Raw genomic sequence first — 19,345 nt, 5'->3', positions numbered from 1 at the left:
TTTTTTGACCGTAGTCTATTTTTGAGTTTGAAAACTTGTTTTTGATTATTTTTGTATTAATGAACACATTTTTACTAAAGGGAATATACACGAGTATGGAAAAGGTGTCGCTGAGCATCAACCACTCACAATAGTAATGATAATCTTATGGATGTTGGTGTCAACTGGTCACCATCTCCTTCTCTATATTACTATAGTAATAATAATCTTATGGATGTTTGTGTCAACTGGTCACCATCTCCTTCTCTATATTACTATAGTAATGATAATCTTATGGATGTTTGTGTCAACTGGTCACCTGGACACCATCTCTTTCTCTTTGTTGGAGGCATGGCCACCACTGCTGATTGGTCGGACTGCAGTGGAAAGGAAATAGTGCTGGTGGTTCTTGAAGTACTGGTCCACCAATGGTAGAACAACCTGTGGGGTCATAATGGTTAGGCCTACATTACTTTCAAGTCTACAGTTAAGGATACAGCTCTGCTATATATGGACATGTCTGAAGAGAGCTGTCTAAGTTTAGCATTTTGCAGTTAAGTATTGTAGGTACAAAACTAACTTAAAATAAAAAATACGTGCAGAATAATTGTGCTTCTTTTAATCATTTCTATACACTTTATTTGCATGACAGCGGTTCTCAAAGTGGGAGTCCAGGGACCCTCAGGGTTACTTGAGGGGGTTCCAAATGGACCCTTAGAGGTCTGAAACTCTTGACAGTTATGGGTGTCCTTGAAATTAAACAGTTTGAGAACCACTGCTTTAGTTTATAATGGCTTGTCATGTTGACTGCCAGCCCGGACCTTTCCAAAGAACTTGATCTGCTGCTCGTGTGGAACCTTTTCTCCTTTAGGTTTCGTTCCCACATCTGAGGCACAGAGGGGAGAAGAAAAAAAGGAAAACACTGATTGTGTTTACATAATTTGCATGCACATTCCTGTCATGTCATGTGAACCTTGTCTTATGTGATGGCGAAAATGGGAATGGGCCAAAGTCTCACCGAACTCCATCATGTGCTGGTGGGCCTGGTCTACATATGTGATCAGCTGCTGGAGGAACGTGTAGGCAAAACGTTTCTCTATCGCCGGCGTGTCCAACTCCTGCACCTTCCCACCTCTAGCAAGAAAACATGTGTCAAATACAGTATACACGAACACGTACTGTAGCTTCGGTTTAACCGCTTGAACCCTAGTGTCTCTATTCTTGGAATGTGGTAGGGGTTCCCAAACTGTGGTGCGTGCACCCCTTGTGGTGCGGAACTTGGGTGTGTGTGAGACATGAAAAGGGTAATGGCGGTTTTATGGTGTTGGTGGTGCACAAACGGAAAAATCCAGTAAACCACTGTTGTAAGCAGATGTTTAGAGAAGCTGCAGGAGTATACAGCAGCTGCATGTCTCTCAGTGCAGTGACATTCTGTGATTATTTGCCATAATCATATTCAAAAATGTATAATTTTCAGCCAAATACAACAAGACTGAGTATTGGGGCGTGCGTCAGCTAGGTCAGGAGTTAACAGAGTTTGGGGACCGCTGTGGTAATAGATGAACATTCGGCAAATATGACTGAATATTCTGTGAAAAAAGCTGATCTACAAGCTCACAATGTGATGTATTTCCAAGTAGCCCATAGAAACCTTGGGGTCCCCAGTCAGGGTTTAAAGGAGAATTCCATACTAAAAGGCTTTCTTACCTTTCTTTGTAGTTGTTACGTCCCCATCAAAGAGGTCCAGGTGTTATTTTGTGCAAAAGCTCCTTATTGGCTATTTCCCCTACCATAAGCCCTAAATGAATTGCATTGAATTGAATGGGATGTATGGGGTGTTGTGCTAATTCGCTTATTTCCATCGAAATAAGTAGTAAAGTGTGCCGCTTGGGTTATTATTTACATTATGAAGAGAGGATATATACAAAAAATATATAATTTTGAGCGATGTAAATAAGCGAATTAGCACAACACCCCATACATCCCATTCAATTCAATGCAATTCATTTAGGGCTTATGGTAGGGGAAATAGCCAATAAGGAGCTTTTGCACAAAATAACACCTGGACCTCTTTGATAGGGACGTAACAACTACAAAGAAGGGTAAGAAAGCCTTTTAGTATGGAATTCTCCTTTAAGTGCTTAATCTTTCTAATTTCAATTGTCTTGTATTCAAGGTGTAAGACATGCCCAAAGAAGCAAAATAAATATAATGTACAGTACACTGTGGCTTTATAAAACTCCTACAATTCGTTTAGAAGGAAAGGCTGATGTGCACAAATCATGTGCCCATACTACAAGCTTGTAAGAGGCACATCACATAAAGAGGTCTATGGAATGTGATTTTGATGTAGTATATAAATCAGAGTTTTCGCTCTGCATTTTCCTGGCCAGCCAACGTGGCAGACAAGACCCTATACTTTTCCAGGCTAGGCGTTAAATTAATCGGCCATAATGTAAAATAATGTACTGTACTGTACACGTCATGTGCGTGTTGAGTTAACAGTATGTGTGCCTCAGTCTGTCTCACGGCGACTCACCTGGACACGGTGTATCCATTGATCTGGAGGAATTTGAGGATGTCTTGGGCCTTTTCTCTGTCTTTGGATTTCTCTTTGGCAGTGAGGGTGTCGTAGGGCACCAGCAAGGGATGGCTCCCTCCACCTGGAGACCCCCAGAGCGTGTTAACAGTACACTGTACAATCCCGAGTATTCCTTTAACTCTCAGGGGGGGTACAAATCTAGTGTACAAATGGATTTTATTTTTAAGTCAAGAGTTAACTTAACACTCAGGATGTACTCAGGAGCACACACAATAAAGTCCAGAGTTGCCATTTTTCTCGCTTAACTCCTAACAAGTCAAAAGATTACACCTTATAAATGAACACTTTAGACTTTACTGTGTATAGGCTCACATGCTGTTATAGCTTGAGATGTCAGTCAGAACATTTATTTCTATTAAAAAAGACAAATAGGCACAGCCATTCTCCTTTTAAACAGAGCAGCAGCATAGAAGGGACGATGGGACGGACACACTCATTCACATTCAAACAGTGCCCCCTGCTGGTTGCAGTGAACATGAATCATCATCACACACGCCCCATCGGAGCAGGAGGCAAAGCAAGGCTAACAGGATCTGACAATAAAAGGCTCTCTTTCTTTATGTTTCAACTTTAATCCCCTTAGCAGAACAGTGAGTGGCAGCCAACAGGGGGAATCTCCACGGGGGTTGAAACCAAATAAGGGCTCAAATATTAAGGATTTCCGAAGTTACGATGTCCCTATAATCCGTTGTTTTTTTTCCAACACAACGGCATGACTGAAAAACAAATCAATATCCCCTTGCTGTGTAATTGATATTAAAACCACCACGCTGTGCTCTATCCAAGGCTGAAGTCCCAAACCATTAAGAGTAAACATGCAACCACGATTTTAAATCTTCGATAATATCAAAACAGGCATTACATATTCTATTGGTTAGGTATTAGACTTTATAGTAGGATGTTAGTTAGGCTTAAATTAGCTATGGTATTATAATGTTCATAAACATGCACTGTCCCGTAAATTAAGAATTGAAGTAAAGTAAAATAAAGTATGTTTGATTATGGGAACTACATGCTTTGACAGTGTGAGGGAGGACATGTTACTAAAATAATACAGTACATGTACCTTTGGCTTCTAGCTCCATCTTCTTCTTCTTAGCCCAGATATTGTGATAGTTCTCTGCAAGCAGCTCGGCCATAGACTGCAGCGATACAATGTTAAAGTTGAGTACAGAGTTAATTACTACGACCGGTCAAAAAGATATATCACATGTCATCCCTGAATGTGTGCGTGCGTGCACGTGTCTGTGCATGGCATGCATGAGTGGGTGCATGGGCGTGTGTGTCACTTACATGTAGGTCTCTGGAGAGTGTCACATTGCTCATGTCTATTGGCCTGGGACTGAACCCTGGGGCTCCTTCAAAAGACTGCTGGGGGAAAAAAGAAAGGTGTGGCTTTTAGCAATGGGTAAAAATGTGTCTATATTATTTATTTTATTTAACATTTTATTCACCAGGCATGTCTTCATAAACAAAGTCAAGCTGGAGACATACAACAATAACGATCAACAAGAGACCATAGTAATGGAAATCCAACCAGAGGATAGAGATCTCAACAGGGCCGGAAATTAAGGTCTGGCTCTACCTGGACCTTAAAGGACAACTTTAGTTTTTTTCAACCAAGGTTCATGTTTTAGGTTGTTATTAGAGAAAGTAAAATATGAGTGTTAATTTTCTTTCATTTGCTGCTTTCTTTCGTTTTAGGGATTTTAGCTCTTTTTGACAGGGGGGCGGGGGCATTCGAGCATGGGGCTAAATAGGTATTTTTTTACCAAATTTGATGGTGATTTATTTATTTATTATTTACTATAGTCCTAATAAACCCCAGGAAATTACATCTGGCCACAGAAGATCACAGGATCTACTGAATGTGAAGGTAGCCTACTGGGGGAAGGCTTATACTGTGTGTATATATGGCTCAATATGTCAGTTTGTCACATTCAATAGATCCTGTGATCTTTTGTGGCCAGATGTAATTTCTTGGGGTTTATTAGGACTATAGTAAATAATAAAAAATAAATCGCCATAATATTTTGTAAAAAAATACATATTTAGCCCCATGCTCGAATGCCCCCGCCCCCCTGTCAAAAACTGCTAAAATCCCCAAAACGAAAGAAAGCAGCAAATGAAAGAAAATGAACACTCACCTTTTAGTTTCTCTAATAACAACCTAAAACATGAACCTTGGTTGAAAAAAACTAAAGTTGTCCTTTAAATGGGTACGTGGCCCAAAGCCCCGCCTGGCATACATTTCACGCCTGAAAACGTGATGAAAAAAAAAGAAAAAAAGGTAAGTACCCTCCCTGTTATGCCCATATATGGAGATCCCTGACTGTGATCAATATTAAGCCCATATTTGGGAATGCCAATATATGATCATATTGTGACAGTCTCATGACAACCACTGTGGTTGCTGCAAGTGCAAAGGTCACAGTTAACTATGGAATCATCACGATGACCTGGGCACCTGAGGGCTTGCCTGGGGTGACCATGCGTCCTCTCTGGGGGACTACCTGTCAGTGGGGAGTGTTGGCTGGGGGGGGGGGGGGGGGGGGGGGGGGGGAGTGTTGGCTGATGAATGAATATCAACATCCTAATACATCCGGGGTCAAATTATGACAGGCAATTCCTCCTGTCAAACTATGACACCCCCAGTCAAAAACCACTTTGTTTGAAATAGACACTCATGCTTTCCAAGGTGTGATTTGGGGTCCTAAGGATGAATACAAAATGAATATCAACATCTTAAAACCAAAATGTTGAATTGTGTGTTTGAGCTCACATGCCCTTTTGATGTAAATCAAACCAATTTAGGACTATGGCCGATTCGAAAAACGCCTTCTAAATCCTGATCTTAAGTTTTCTGAAATGCTTCAAATAGTTATTAAATATATATATATATATATATATATATATATATATATATATATATAGCTACAGTATATATACACTGTACATAGCTATAACTACCCCAAAAGGGGTTCCTGTCTTGCAAGGTATTTACAAAAAGGGTTATTGCTGGAAAAAGAGAAATAAGGAAAAACTGATTTTACTCACAATCATATGCTAGATTAAGTGGAGATTGTTAATTTGATATACATTATAGTTATAGGCCTACATTTGCATTTAATTAATTTGATAATAGATCAATACTGCTACAATCAGTAGCAGGCTAGCACCTGTGGTCATCAGCATTCAGTAGTGGCTGTGGGCCAAACTGATCAAATGTATTGATAGGCTGCACTCACATGAGAAAGTTGTTTCTCCAACATACCTAATTAGCCGCTAATTGACCGCTAATTAGTGATTCAGATGGTCTTTTTCCATATATCAGTCATTGAAGCAACCAATAAGCTGGTCTGTATTTTTATATTAGCACAAGCACAAGTTACTCAAATCTGAAATCTATCCAACTTCTGCAGCCGATCATCCATGTGGAGATGCAAACACTTCCTTGTTCTTCATGGTTGTATTTTTTACAAATGACCTCTAGGCTCTAGATGGCGACAAAGTGCTTCTTATGCTTCCTTGTTGTGAGCTGAATGCACATCAACAGAACAGACATTAGAGCCTCTGACAGCCATGGCGCCACCTCAGCTGCATTAACCCCTTAAGCGGTTTGATGCAAACTTAACTAGACCAGTGGTTCCCAAACTTTGGGCCAGACCCACTGTTTGGGAACCAGTGCTCTCTTGACTAAGGTGGCATTCACACCAGGATGCTTTAGTGCACTTCGTTTGGCAGGTGTGATAAGGCTCATTAAAATTCTGGTGTGCATCAAACAAACACATTTTAATCCTCCAAAAATATGTGGTTTCGCTTTGCTTCAAAGCGCACCAGAGTGGGGATCACCGCAGGTGTGAATGCAATCGCATTAAATATAGGGGATGACCAAAGAATGTGCAATTGTGGGATGAAGAAGTTGGTACTTGGCATTATTACGCAGTGAAAGATGATCCGTGGACAGACGTTGTCTAATGAAGAGATAGAAGCCCTTATTGCAATATGGCGAGACGATAATATATCAATGCTGAAGGTTACACACAAGAACAATGCAGTGTACAGGATATATAGCGAGAGAATGTAGGCGATTGGGTTCCATCGCACATTTGCACAATGTTGCATGTCGCATAAAGTCCGCAGTACAGACCTGGACAGGGGAATCCTGACGGGCGCTTCCGCTGATCTGGAGTCAGATAAAAGTGGTAGGTTTGTTTGTGTAGACAGTAGGCTACTCCTATTGACCTACCAGGTTTATTTATGTATGTAGGCTAGCCGCTACTTTACAAAACAAGTTGGTAAAGTTATAGCGATCCGCGCAAACACACACACACACACACACATACACACACACACAGTCACACACAGTCACAGTAACGTCCAGTCCAGCCCCCAACACATTTATCCTCACAGTCACTCTCACTTTAGGTTCTAACTATTACTCAAAGTATAATGTTAACACCATACATATATCACCACCACCATAGAACACATTGATAAAGTTCACTGCTGTGGTTCCCTGCTGCGGTTGACAGCGCAATGTCAATGTCAACGCAAACGTGGCAAATTAAAAATGCAATAATGATGCAACTCCACCCCCCAATCGCAGCGAGTCTACCGAAGTACAGGTGTGAATGTGACCTTAGTAAACAGGAACTCAGTAGGCTCTGTACTTAGATTTTTCCCGTCTAAACCTAATCTCTTTGCCAAAAATTGTACAAGCAAGATCTGCTATTGGCTAATGTTTCCTCCAGAACACAGATGCTTGGGTCCAAGTGGTTAACAAACTGAGTGTACTACCTGGCTTGCCAGTGATAATCTGCGGGACTTGCTATGTAGTGTAGCAGGGTCTGCTTCTTTCATCCTCTCGATGCCCCAGCCCCACGACAACATGGTCTTCAAAGACTCTTTGATTGGCCAGCGGTACAGCTCCTTGTCCTGAACATAAGCAAACACAAGCAAACTGAACGTTAGACAGGACATTTTGTTATACTATCACCATTATGTATTATGTTTCCTTAGCTTTTTGACATTTTGCTTTTTTTCTCTCCACAATTTTGTTGTTACTTGTTATCCCAATTAAGCCCCCACCGGAAGGATGTTTGAGCCTTCGTCCAAAACTCCCCATTGACAGTGACAGGTGCCGCCCCAGCCTGTAGGAGTATGCGTGGTGACAAATATGACCCTCCCTGCCCAGCTTCCCTTCCCCGAACACAAGTTAATTGTGTCCATATACAGGTAGATGCTCGACAAAGCCGGATGCACCGCAGTAGATTCTAACCCCAAACCCGAACCCCCCACTCTCCAACTTAAGTTTAGCTTATTACATTTATTTGACAGAGACAGTGTCAAATCTCAGCAATAGAAATGTGATGCATTGTACCAGGAAAGAGACTATTTTCACCTGCAGTCCCTGGGCAAGGGTACAACAATAAAAACATAAAATAATACACGATGAAAAACAAGCACATACTGTAATGTTACGTAATAAAACTCAGTTTATGCTCTCGTGGGCAGGAGAGGAGTGTTGTGTAAATGGTGTGTAGGAGGAGAAAAATCTGTTAACATTGAGGTTAATCCATGATTTCACTGTTACTTTTAATGTTCGATGGAAGGGAATTTGCATTATATTTATACGAGTTAACACTGAGTAAAGTGTGTACATACTGTAGTACTGTATTTCCCTGGACAGTAATCAACAGCGTGCTACAATCCAGTAGAGCTGTACTGTACCTACCTTCTCAGATAGGCTCTTGTATGGTTTGAGGAGAGGATGACTCTTGGAGGATTCACACATCTGTTCCCCATATGACCAGCCGTTAGAAAGCTACAGTACACAAACACATGAGAGGATGCCTTTAACCACAACAAACCCTAGCATCCCTATTTAGGGTAACTTTTCAGAAACTTAAAAAAATTAATTGTCCAACATTTTAAAAAATTGAGAAAATAGACCATCGACAAGCTCACAACGGGATGCAATGTGAGCTTGTAGATCAGCTTAGCATATAGTGCTTATTTTACACTTTAGTACATTATGAGACTTAAACTCAGTCTTGAAATTTCAATGATCAATTTTATTTAACAATGCATTTTGAAGCATGGCCCAAAAGTGTTGTTTAACACTTTTTACCATGTTCAGTGTCCACAGCAATAACATTGCATTGTATGGCATTGTATTGTGTGTCTGTGAAACAACATGACTGAGAATGAATGAAGAAATGGTTGGAAGAAATGTTGGGTCAAAAAAGACAAGTCAATGTCAAATTGAGAAAACCACTGGCAGAATTTTCATGAAACTACAGAAAGTGGGAATGATCTTTCAGTGGGATTTCAGTTGTGTTTTGTTGAGCGAATGGTCTGTGTGACAAAGTATATTTAGTTGCTGCAACACACCCACCTTGTCCATGGACCACTTCTCATGGGAGTGCTCTGCGTATCTGTTGATGAAGTAGTCCAGCTTCTCAGGGACACTCACACTGATAAAAAGACAACAAGTAAATAAATCAGACTTCCACCATTATCTCGTCAGAATGTGCCCCCAAAAGCCACAGTAAAAAACATGTATGTTGACGCATCAAACTTCAAAAATAAATTAGCAACCAAACATGGCTCCCTACGTGGCTGTCTCGGCAGGCTGTGGGTTGAAGTTGCCCTCTGAGTCCATGGATGACTGCTTCTCCATCAAGGATACATAGTTGGACTCCATGTAGTCTGGTGGCAGAGCCCCTGCTACAGCGCTCAGACATGGCAAGGCCAGCTTAAACAGCTCTGGTTCATACCGCTGGGAAATACGACACACATACAGTACACACAAATAAATACAAGATGTACAGACATGATGTATGTATGTTACCGAACCACCAATCTCAGAACCCATCGGCAAATAAAGGAGAAACAGAGCTCTGCAAAGAGATGTGGGGTTCTCAAACTTTCTCATTCACCCAGTTAGGCCAATAAGGACACCTAACTGTAACTCATCATCCACTTGTACACTCTCAGAGTTACCAATCAGGGAACCCCTGGAAACCCCTAAACGACCGCTGGGGGTCTCCTGGACCCTACTTTGAGAACTACTGCACTATAGGGTACCACGGACCGGTACTACTGTAGCCTACTTACTTCTACTTCTACTACTAACTACTACCACCAGCACGACAATTTGACCAATACACCTATACTCATATTTACGCTCACCTTGCGTGACAAAGCATCAAAGATTCCCCAGAAGAGTTTTTTGGACAGGTGTAGCTCTTCGTCAGATGATGCTCCAAAACTCCCCCAGCCCCCAGCAAGACAGTAGTACTTCCAACAATGCTCGTAGTGATTGGTCAACAGCTAAGGGGGACAAAAATAAGTTACACTGGGAAAAACTCTAACATTTGCAAATTCATACATTAACAGACTGAGGCAGAATTTACATCCCCACTCATATTCAGAGTGTCTTTATTTTGCAGTATCATTAGAATCTTTGAATTTGTTAGAAGTCTTCACTTTGTACTGGTTATACAGAGATAACGATAAACTGTTATTGTGGATCAATTATCCAGTCATTATCCTGACACCATGTTTCCATAGCGATAACATCTCTGAGATAACACACTGAATTACAATCTAATAGGCTACTCTTCTTCTAACACAATCTTTGAAAAGGTTACTTGTAAACCCTGGCAACGTGCCACTGATGACATATGTACTGTACATGTGTGTGCCTGGTGCTGTGTGTGTGTGTGTGTGTGTGTGTGTGTGTGTGTGTGTGTGTGTGTGTGCATGCGTGTGTACCTTCAGAGGCATCTTGGTATGTTCATTCAGCAGAGGAACGTCAAACACCAGTCTTCTCAGCAGGTGCTGCATCATGGACGGTCTCAGCTTGCTGTGCATTTTCATTTTAACACAATGTCAATCCGGGTTGTTTACTGAAATAAGCTCTTAATACAAAATTAATACAAAACGCAGAAAGACAACTAAAATCATCTAATGCAATTCATGCAGGAATGTTTAAGGCATATAAACATTACAGTGAGGGCGAAAAAAAGGCCAAAAATATTAATATAAATCCAAAAACTCATAATAAAAACTAAAGCATAGAATGGGAACTTCATGAGAGGCCATCTGATCATTTTGCCTCCAAGCGGCCTTCGAGTAGCCATCAGCTGGGTAAAGCTGGAACTGTATTTACCGTGCTGTATTATACGGTATTTTTCTTAAATATGTGTAGCTTTCTTGGAGCAACATACGCCCACGGTTTTGCCAAAAAGCGACTGTATAGGGTGTCCCCTGCTGTCCAGACGTACCCGCAGACAGCCAGCAGACAGTCCTCGATGGCGTCCCGCTGTGCCTTGGTGAGACAGCAGCCCTTGGACAGTCGGTAGACTGTGTGGAGCAGAGAGTCGATCAGCGAGGCGAAGGGCTCCGTGCCGGCGAACAGCGGGGCGCACTTGGTGAGCAGAGGAAGCACGGCCGTGCACAGGTACCTGTTGAGGGCCAGGGCCATGTCTGTGGCACTGAGAGCAGCCTGGGCCACATACACAGAGAGCATCAACAACACATGTTAGAATTAACTGGAACCATGTAGTGATGAGCGGATGGATTCTGTCAATGACATACGGTAAAGGTTGTTGTATTATCTTAATTGTAACATAACATAAGTCTTTCAAAGCATATAGCGGCCCGTTTGATTTTCGAGGATGCCATTGGAGATTTGAAACTTGCTTGAGACAGCTTCAACAACTTAAATACTATTGTATGATTAGATTTTTGTCAATGTTATGATGTAATTGTGTTTTTAATCAACTTTAACAGTTCTGCGATGTCATATTACGCGCGGTGGAACCCTGGATTAAACAATTAGCGGCCATCAAACTGTTTTAAAGAGCAGAGTAATTTGAAAAGTGTAGCCGAAATTATTCCCTGAAGAAAAGATTTGAATTCAAATGTCCATGACCATGACGTTCATTAGCTGTGCAATTATGTTTAAGGTTCATCTCAAGGGTTTATACCCAATAAACAATTTCAATGTCTCAAACACACTCACACACACACGCACTCTCCTTTACACTCACCGTGTCCAGTGAGGCAGCAGCCCGCAGGTCTGGCAGGAAGCCTACTTCTAACAGATGTAAGAGGAAGTTCTGATCTTCTATGCCGTAGACCCGGTCCAGGAACAACACCATGGCTGCCTTATGGTCTGGACAGAACCCTGCCGACATGTCTGGTTCTACCACCGAGCCGTCTGCATGCACACAACACAAGCACACACACACACACACACACACGTTTTTTTTAAATCTATTATAGATTATAGATTAGAGACGTGCTCTGCGTACGTGTGCGTAAATGCGTGCATACGTGTGTGTGTACGGTTGTAATGCACGTAACTTGAGAAATGTTTGACCCACCAACTTCACATTCGACACACGCATTCCACACGCCCACAACTTGCTACAAGGAGTGCAGTGCCATGTATCGAGTCGGTCAGACCCACGGTTCTCCAGAACCACCACAAAAGGCTCTGGTCAGGCCAACTCCTTTCACCTGGGCCAGGCTCTGCCAGTGGGCCTAATGAGGCCAACTCCTTTCACCTGTGCAATTTCCAGCCTCTGCCTCAGTCAATTGAGGCTCAACCAATCAGGCTCTGCCAGTGGGCCGAATTGATTTCCAAGTACACCTTTCAGTTTGCAGTCTTCACACACAGGCACATACACAGATCTACATGTGGGACACCGGCTGACAGTTAAAACGGGTGCTATGACAACGTATATCATTAGGTTCCCAAGTTGCATCGGTCCCAGTAGGCCGGTGGCCGACTGCGACGGGCACGTACAGGTCTAGTATTTTGAAATGACAGCAATTACAGTAAGTCTGTCTGTGGGTTTTATAAACATTAAACCAATACAAAGTATAAACAAGAGCTTGTGACTAAATAATAACTATGTTGGATCCACTGGAACACAGAATCCTTTTTCCATTTTCTGAAAGGTAAAAGATTTATTTGGACATACAAGGTTTCCATCCGACAGCAAAGGTGCGTGCATGCATGCATGCGTGCCTGTGTGCCTGCGTACTGGTGTGTGTGTTCCTACCCTTGGCAATGGTGGGCATGGGGAAGGGTATGCTGATGACTCCCTCCAGGTCTTCGATGGGGATCAGAGACCTCAGGATGGCTCTGATGCGGATCGCCTCGCCTTTACCAGCATGGATCAACTGACACACACAACACAACATTGAGTGTGTATGTGTGTGTGTGTGTACTTGTGAGGGTCAAATGTCTCCATATAGTAGAATTTGAGAAATATACATATAGTTGTTATATATGGTAAAAGAAATAGTAGAGTCATATTATTCTTGCAGTTAGGAAAATAGTCAGGTTAGGATTGGGGGTTTGGATTAGACATTTTGTGCCAACCCTTACCCCATATCCCTAAACTTATTTGTCATATTTTCAAGATCTACAAGCTCACAACGTGTCGATGTACACTGGCAAGTTGAACATTTGAAAAAAAGAATCATATTAATAATCAAAATTGTTAAAAAAAGAAAAAAGGGGTCATTGATGGCACAAGATAGGGGTTGGGGTTAGAGTTGTCACTATTTTATACTTAGTTGTGCCGGTCACACACCCAAGAATAGCCGATCTACAAGCAGTGTTAGGAGCTTGTAACTGCGTGCTTGTGTCTACGTGTGTGTGTGTGTGGCCTATACTTTACGTACGTGCATCTCAGGCGCACAGCGTCCCAGCAGATCAATGAGAGCAGCATAGAAAGTCATGATGGCATTCCCCATATGAATGGTGTCATCCTCCTCATCCTCCAAAACCTCACTACTACTGCACACACACACACACACACACACACACACACACAACAACCAGGAACTTAGTGGTAAGTCGACATTGAATTGTTATGACACAAATTACACAGTAGCTGATAATGAAATCCGCTACGGAGGACAGACATTTTGGCTTCAGGAAACTTGGCACTACAATGCTGGGATTACTGTATGTGTTGGACAACCTGTTGGATGTTTGTTGGTGGATTATCATGTACATTCCCACAGGGAAGTGGACTGAGAATGGTGCGGCTTAGAGACTGCCCTTTACTTTCTCTGTGTGCCCCTCCTTTACTATTATGTTCACATGGATTATGAGTAATGTCAAAGAAAATAGACATGGGTTGTACACTGTTCCCGGCAAGTCGAAAGCAGTAAAGTGGAAAATAAGATAATCATCACGGAATGCCTGCAAATTAGATTTGATTAGATTAGTTTAGATTGCAAATTATTGATCCCACAGGGTGGGAATTCAATCATTACAGCAGCCAAGGTGCATGTGGGTACATAAAGGTAGATGCAAAATGATCCCAGAGTGTTTTGTGAGCCTTGTCCTTGGTTCACAATGAAGTATTATATTTATAAAAGATGAGTGTTGTACCGTGAGATATTCGTACCGGTGTGCTGCAGTCAGAGGTGAGGCTGAAGGCCGAGAAATGTACACAAACAATATAGCTCAACCTTGAGTGAATTGCTATTGCTATTATACAGTACCAATGTTTCATGAATATTTATGATTACAAATCGATGAAATCAAAATGTACTTTGTCTTTCGCAGCCAACTTTACCTCTTGCTACCTGTATAAGTAAGGTAGACAAGGCTCACAATTTGAGGTTGGAACGAACTGTGGTATAATACAACATTAAACAACTTTGAGGCCAATTGACTCATATTAGAATTGTTCTGGAAGCTATGTTAGTGAGACATGTATGATATTGTCTCTGTCAGGTGGAAACCTCACATCTGCTACTTTTGATGCTTTTGTGTGATGCTGCAGAATGATCAAGTAGGACGTTAATTGATGTTAATTTACGAAAAACACAAAAAGTTTGAATATGGAGATCTGCCAGACACCAACAACATGGTGTGTATGATATCTTACAGAGTCTTGCTGCTCTCAGAGGTGGGTGAGGGGCCGTCTCTAGCGGGGTCCTCAGAGATCTTAATGGCTTCTTCCATGGCGGCCAACAGCCCGTTGCCACCCTCTCCCCGTAAGGCGGGACCAAAACACTCTGGGCGACGGATCAGTAGCCTCACCACTACATTGGCGTTTTCTTCCACACTCTCGCCTGTGTGCAAGGGAAGAAAAACAAGGGGAAATTAGCAACATACCAACAACAAGGAACATACCAACTCTGTGGATAAGGACACAAAATTATTACTGTTGTTTATTTTTTTATTATCAACACCTTGTTGCAATTTACTTGTCCACATTGACATTTGGTTAAATTGTTTTACTACCGTTGCAGAAAACAGCGAAGCGCAGAAAGTCGAGGTAGCGCTCTCCCTCCACAGGGTTCCATCCGATGTCGGGGTATCCTTGAGACACCAGCATTACACAGCTCTGTAGGCCACACCCGGCCAGGTACTGGACAACCTGGATGCACAGAGACAAAACAATTACCAATTAAGCACAGTTTAGACTTAGCAAAATGGAGGCGAGTTGCACTGTATTTGTGGGTTCTTTTTCGATCTACAACAAATCTCTTTGCCAAAAATAGCTGATCTACAGTACATGCTCACAATGCGACGCGCTATGAGCTTGTAGATTGGCTACAAAAAAACTACGAATGTTCCCCCAGAATATGGATGCTGTAGGTTCAAGTGTCTTACCATAATGGCAAATGTATGTGATGGAAACGTTATTTACAGGGCTGCCATGAGCCCCAAAAGTTTTGAGAACCAGTTTGCTACGTTACTAAACAACCTGAATGCAGAAAGAGAAAGATAAGTCAGTGGTTCTCATGCACCCCCATAACAGAGTGTAGAAATGGACCTGTGGTTCCATTTGTACACTCTTGAGTTACAGACTTGTAACGGTCAATTTAGAACCCCCACAAGGATCCCTGACAGTCCCTGGACCCCACTTCGAGAACAACTGAGTTAAGATTTCTTTCCACTAGAGGGTGCTTGTGTTCACATAATCAAATAAAACACCATCTATTTATTTCCTTGTATTTATGTTTAAACATATGTATTTATGTTTATGTTATTGACATAAACTAACACACTAAGCAAGAAATATCAGCAGCCAGGAAATATCATATTTTAACTATACTATCAACCACTGTTTATCATGGAGTGAACATTTCAAACCAGGCTACTTCAGACATTATGGTACACTAACTTGTGTTAAACCAGAGGAAGTCAATTTATACATTATCTTTTTACATTTCTTTCAGCTAACTTGAGGTTATTTTATGCTATTACCAGTAGTTCTTTTATGTTTTTAGCTAATCAAGTGCACACAGGGAGCCTCTAGTGGTCGTTATAGGCACAAATCATCAAATATCATAAATCTGCCATTTTCAACAAGCATCACTGTTGTACGATAAATAATATGAAATATGGCTTCAGTGGTGAATATAAAATATTTACAATATGGGCTTCATTCTGAAAAGGCACCCTGAGTGAGGAGGTGAAAGAGTGAGCAAGTGCATATGTGTCACCTTCTCAAGGTCTGGTTCCCTCAGGGCCAGGGCCAGCTCATTGTTGTCCATCACTGAGGCAGCCGCAACATCCAGAGGAGTGGATCCCCTCATGGAAGGAGAGGCTGGGAGGAGAGGAGAGGAGAAGAGAGGAGAAGAGAAGAGAAGAGAAGAGAAGAGAAGAGAAGAGAAGAGAAGAGAAGAGAAGAGAAGAGAAGAGAAGACAAGAGAAGACAAGAGAAGACAAGAGAAGACAAGAGAAGACAAGAGAAGACAAGAGAAGACAAGAGAAGACAAGAGAAGACAAGAGAAGACAAGAGAAGACAAGAGAAGATCAAGGGTTTGTCAAACATGAAATGTTGAACATGAGGTTTTAAAAAGTGTAATTAAACAATATTTATCAACAATAACAGCCTTTTGTAAAACAATTAATGTTTGTAGTCACACACACACACACACACACACACACACACACACACACACACACACACACACACACACACACACACACACACACACACACACACACACACACACACACACACACACACACACACACACACACACACACACACACACACACACACACACACACACACACACACACACACACACACACACACACACACACACACACACACACACACACACACACACACACACACACACACACACACTCTTACCAAGTCCCACGCTGCTGTTTTCTAGGAGGTAGCTTAGATGGTCAAACATGGCTTTCTGGTTCTGGCGGCTGATTCGACAGAAGTAACAGAGGAACCGACAACAGTTGGCCACCATCTTGGGAAATGTAATTTCCTGAAGATAGATCACAATATAGGTCTATTATGTCACTTTGACTTGGCACAAAGACGTTAGGACATTACATATTTATCGTATAACAAAAGATGACGACGGCGTCTATAAGCCCCTAGAGGTCATGCTGTTCCAGGTCCCCCCATTATATATTTTGAGATACATGTATCTTGAGTGCAATTGAAAGGTTTTAGACTAACGGGAGGTCTACACGATAAACATGTTTCATGCGGGACAGAGGTGGTCTTATATTATTCAATGCTGCAAACTACACCTGGCCAACACATTCACACTCCCAAGTCCAACTCATCACATTGTGATGCATGGTCATTGGTCAGGACTAGGGTTGGGATCCTTTAACGATTCCGGTTCCTTAACGATTCCCTCTTGACGGTCCGATCCCCTAATCGTTCCATTTACTGATTCCTAGAGCGTCGCAGTCCCACCCCCTTTCATGACAAGGAAATAAGAGAATTCCCCATTCATTTTTCCCATAGACGTTTCAAAAAGTATTTATTTAAAGACCTTTTAAGCCTCGGACGATGCCAACTCTTGTTGTGACTTAATCATGACAATAAACCCCCACATTTTGGGCCGATCAAATAATTTGAAAGAAGAAAAAAAGGGAAGGGTACACTTTTTTTCTCCCATTCTAATTATTTGATTTAGAGACAAAACATTGTGTTTATTGTCATGATTTGTCACAACAAGAGTTGGCTTTGTCCGAGGCTTAAATGTCTTTAAATAAATACTTTTTGAAATATCTCTGAGAAAAATGAATGGGGAATTCTCTTCCGGGCCTGTCGTCGCCATGAAAGGAGGCGGGACTGCGACACTCTATAGGGGGTTCCAAATGGACCCTTACAGGTCTGTAACTGTACAAATGAGAAACTATGTGCTTGCCTGGGTGCTATTTCTTGCAATTGCTACAATTTCTGCTTGTTTCCCAATATTACAGTTCTAATCACTTTGATGAAAATATTTTTGAAAGAAATCACTGGAAACTGTTCCAGAATGAAGCCCTAGAGATCGCCATGCTTGCCGGTAGAAGTATTTGAACTTCTACACTGTAGCCTCCAATACAAATCAAATCTGAAAAGCCTCTTTAAGAGCCAATAGAACAGAAGCCATATTGGACAGAAAATGTGCCTCTTCCTTACTTCCTTCTCAGGTCTTACCAATTATATTAATTAAGGCTACTATAGCTGTTCCATTTCATACTCTGAGAGTGTACAAATCGATTCCATTAATTTTGTACACTCTGAGTTAAGCCCAACACACACCGGCTCCGTCCGACGCGGCGCGTTGCCGCGCGGCGCCGCCTGGAAAATAGAACTGGTTCTATCGGCGCGCCAGGCGACGCGGCGGACGGAGCCGGTGTGCGATAGGTTCATTGAAAATAATGGAGGCGGCTGTTTTGACGCGCGGCGGTCGCAGACGTTGTGTGATAGGCTTTACACAACCTTAAGGGGCCATTTGGAACCCCCTCAAGGAACCATGAGGGTCCCTGGACCCTAATTTGAGACCCACTGGTGTAGCAGTGCGCCAACATACATGTACAATATCAGCACGCTGACTCTGTCTGACCAGAATAGAACAGAACCGTAATTAGTATAATAATTGTTGAGACCCGTGAAGGAAGTAAAGAAGAAGCCCAATTGCTTTCCAATAGAGCCTATTGAGCTAAAAGCAGCCGTGGGCGATACCTTGGACTCTCCTCCACTCAGGACGTTGACCATGACCTCCATGACGGTTTCGTGCATCCCCAGAGCTCTCATCAGGTTGGGGTGCTGGTAGAACACCTTGTTATTCATGATGTCACTGTGAGAGAAGAGAGGGGAATAGGTTAACCACTTTTCAGCCCATTTGTGGGTCACAGACACATTTTTATGGGTCACGAGTACATTTCCCCTATTATTTGAAAAAGAACAAACACTGTCTTCAAATGCAGTGAAAAAACTTTAATAGGGAAACAGCAACGTTTCGGCCTATGCGGCCTTCATCAGGCTATCTTTCATCCTTTATTATTTAAAACAATAAGGAGAAAATCAAGAGAAAATCACGACTAGTTCAGCTTCTCTTCATAGACAGTAGTACCTTCGCTAATGTATTTGTTGTTTTGTTATGTAAACACATGGCAACGTTAACATACTAAGCCTTTCATTTAAAGAGAATGTTGATCTCACCCTGTATAGAGCTTGTGTTAGTATTAAGTGCTACATTAGGTGAGGTTTGTTGATCATTGTATCCCTACTGTGTGTGAACTGGGCCGGGGCCAGCTGCATAGTGTCCTCACCCCAGACCTCTGACCATGAGTTCTACTGTGAACTGGGCCGGGCCAGCTGCATAGTGTCCTCACCCCAGACCTCTGAACATGAGTTCTACTGTGAACTGGGCCGGGCCAGCTGCATAGTGTCCTCACCCCAGACCTCTGAACATGAGTTCTACTGTGAACTGGGCCGGGCCAGCTGCATA

At 42.2% G+C, this 19,345-nt stretch overlaps 1 protein-coding gene across 1 annotated transcript in view; it reads right to left on the bottom strand.

The window, feature by feature from the left end:
- ryr2a (ryanodine receptor 2a (cardiac)) overlaps positions 1–19,345 on the bottom strand; it is a gene marked incomplete at both ends in the record, with an annotated part of 249,977 nt that overhangs the window by 77,259 nt on the left and 153,373 nt on the right. Inside the window, 21 exons of the mRNA XM_083787543.1 lie at positions 299–420; positions 801–865; positions 998–1,113; positions 2,519–2,642; positions 3,648–3,723; positions 3,875–3,949; positions 7,379–7,519; positions 8,319–8,408; positions 8,982–9,060; positions 9,202–9,365; positions 9,779–9,919; positions 10,364–10,454; positions 10,876–11,096; positions 11,644–11,813; positions 12,664–12,784; positions 13,292–13,400; positions 14,512–14,698; positions 14,871–15,006; positions 16,079–16,182; positions 16,741–16,873; positions 18,577–18,691. Coding sequence (XP_083643669.1) covers positions 299–420; positions 801–865; positions 998–1,113; positions 2,519–2,642; positions 3,648–3,723; positions 3,875–3,949; positions 7,379–7,519; positions 8,319–8,408; positions 8,982–9,060; positions 9,202–9,365; positions 9,779–9,919; positions 10,364–10,454; positions 10,876–11,096; positions 11,644–11,813; positions 12,664–12,784; positions 13,292–13,400; positions 14,512–14,698; positions 14,871–15,006; positions 16,079–16,182; positions 16,741–16,873; positions 18,577–18,691 — 2,580 coding nt within the window. The remainder of the gene's footprint in view (positions 1–298; positions 421–800; positions 866–997; positions 1,114–2,518; positions 2,643–3,647; positions 3,724–3,874; positions 3,950–7,378; positions 7,520–8,318; positions 8,409–8,981; positions 9,061–9,201; positions 9,366–9,778; positions 9,920–10,363; positions 10,455–10,875; positions 11,097–11,643; positions 11,814–12,663; positions 12,785–13,291; positions 13,401–14,511; positions 14,699–14,870; positions 15,007–16,078; positions 16,183–16,740; positions 16,874–18,576; positions 18,692–19,345) is intronic.

The sequence above is a fragment of the Protomyctophum parallelum genome (genome assembly GCF_964188405.1).
Source record: "Protomyctophum parallelum genome assembly, chromosome: 17".
Lineage (NCBI taxonomy): Eukaryota > Metazoa > Chordata > Actinopteri > Myctophiformes > Myctophidae > Protomyctophum > Protomyctophum parallelum.
Note: the sequence above shows the minus strand (reverse complement) of the source record. Positions and strands in the feature narration are given on the sequence as shown.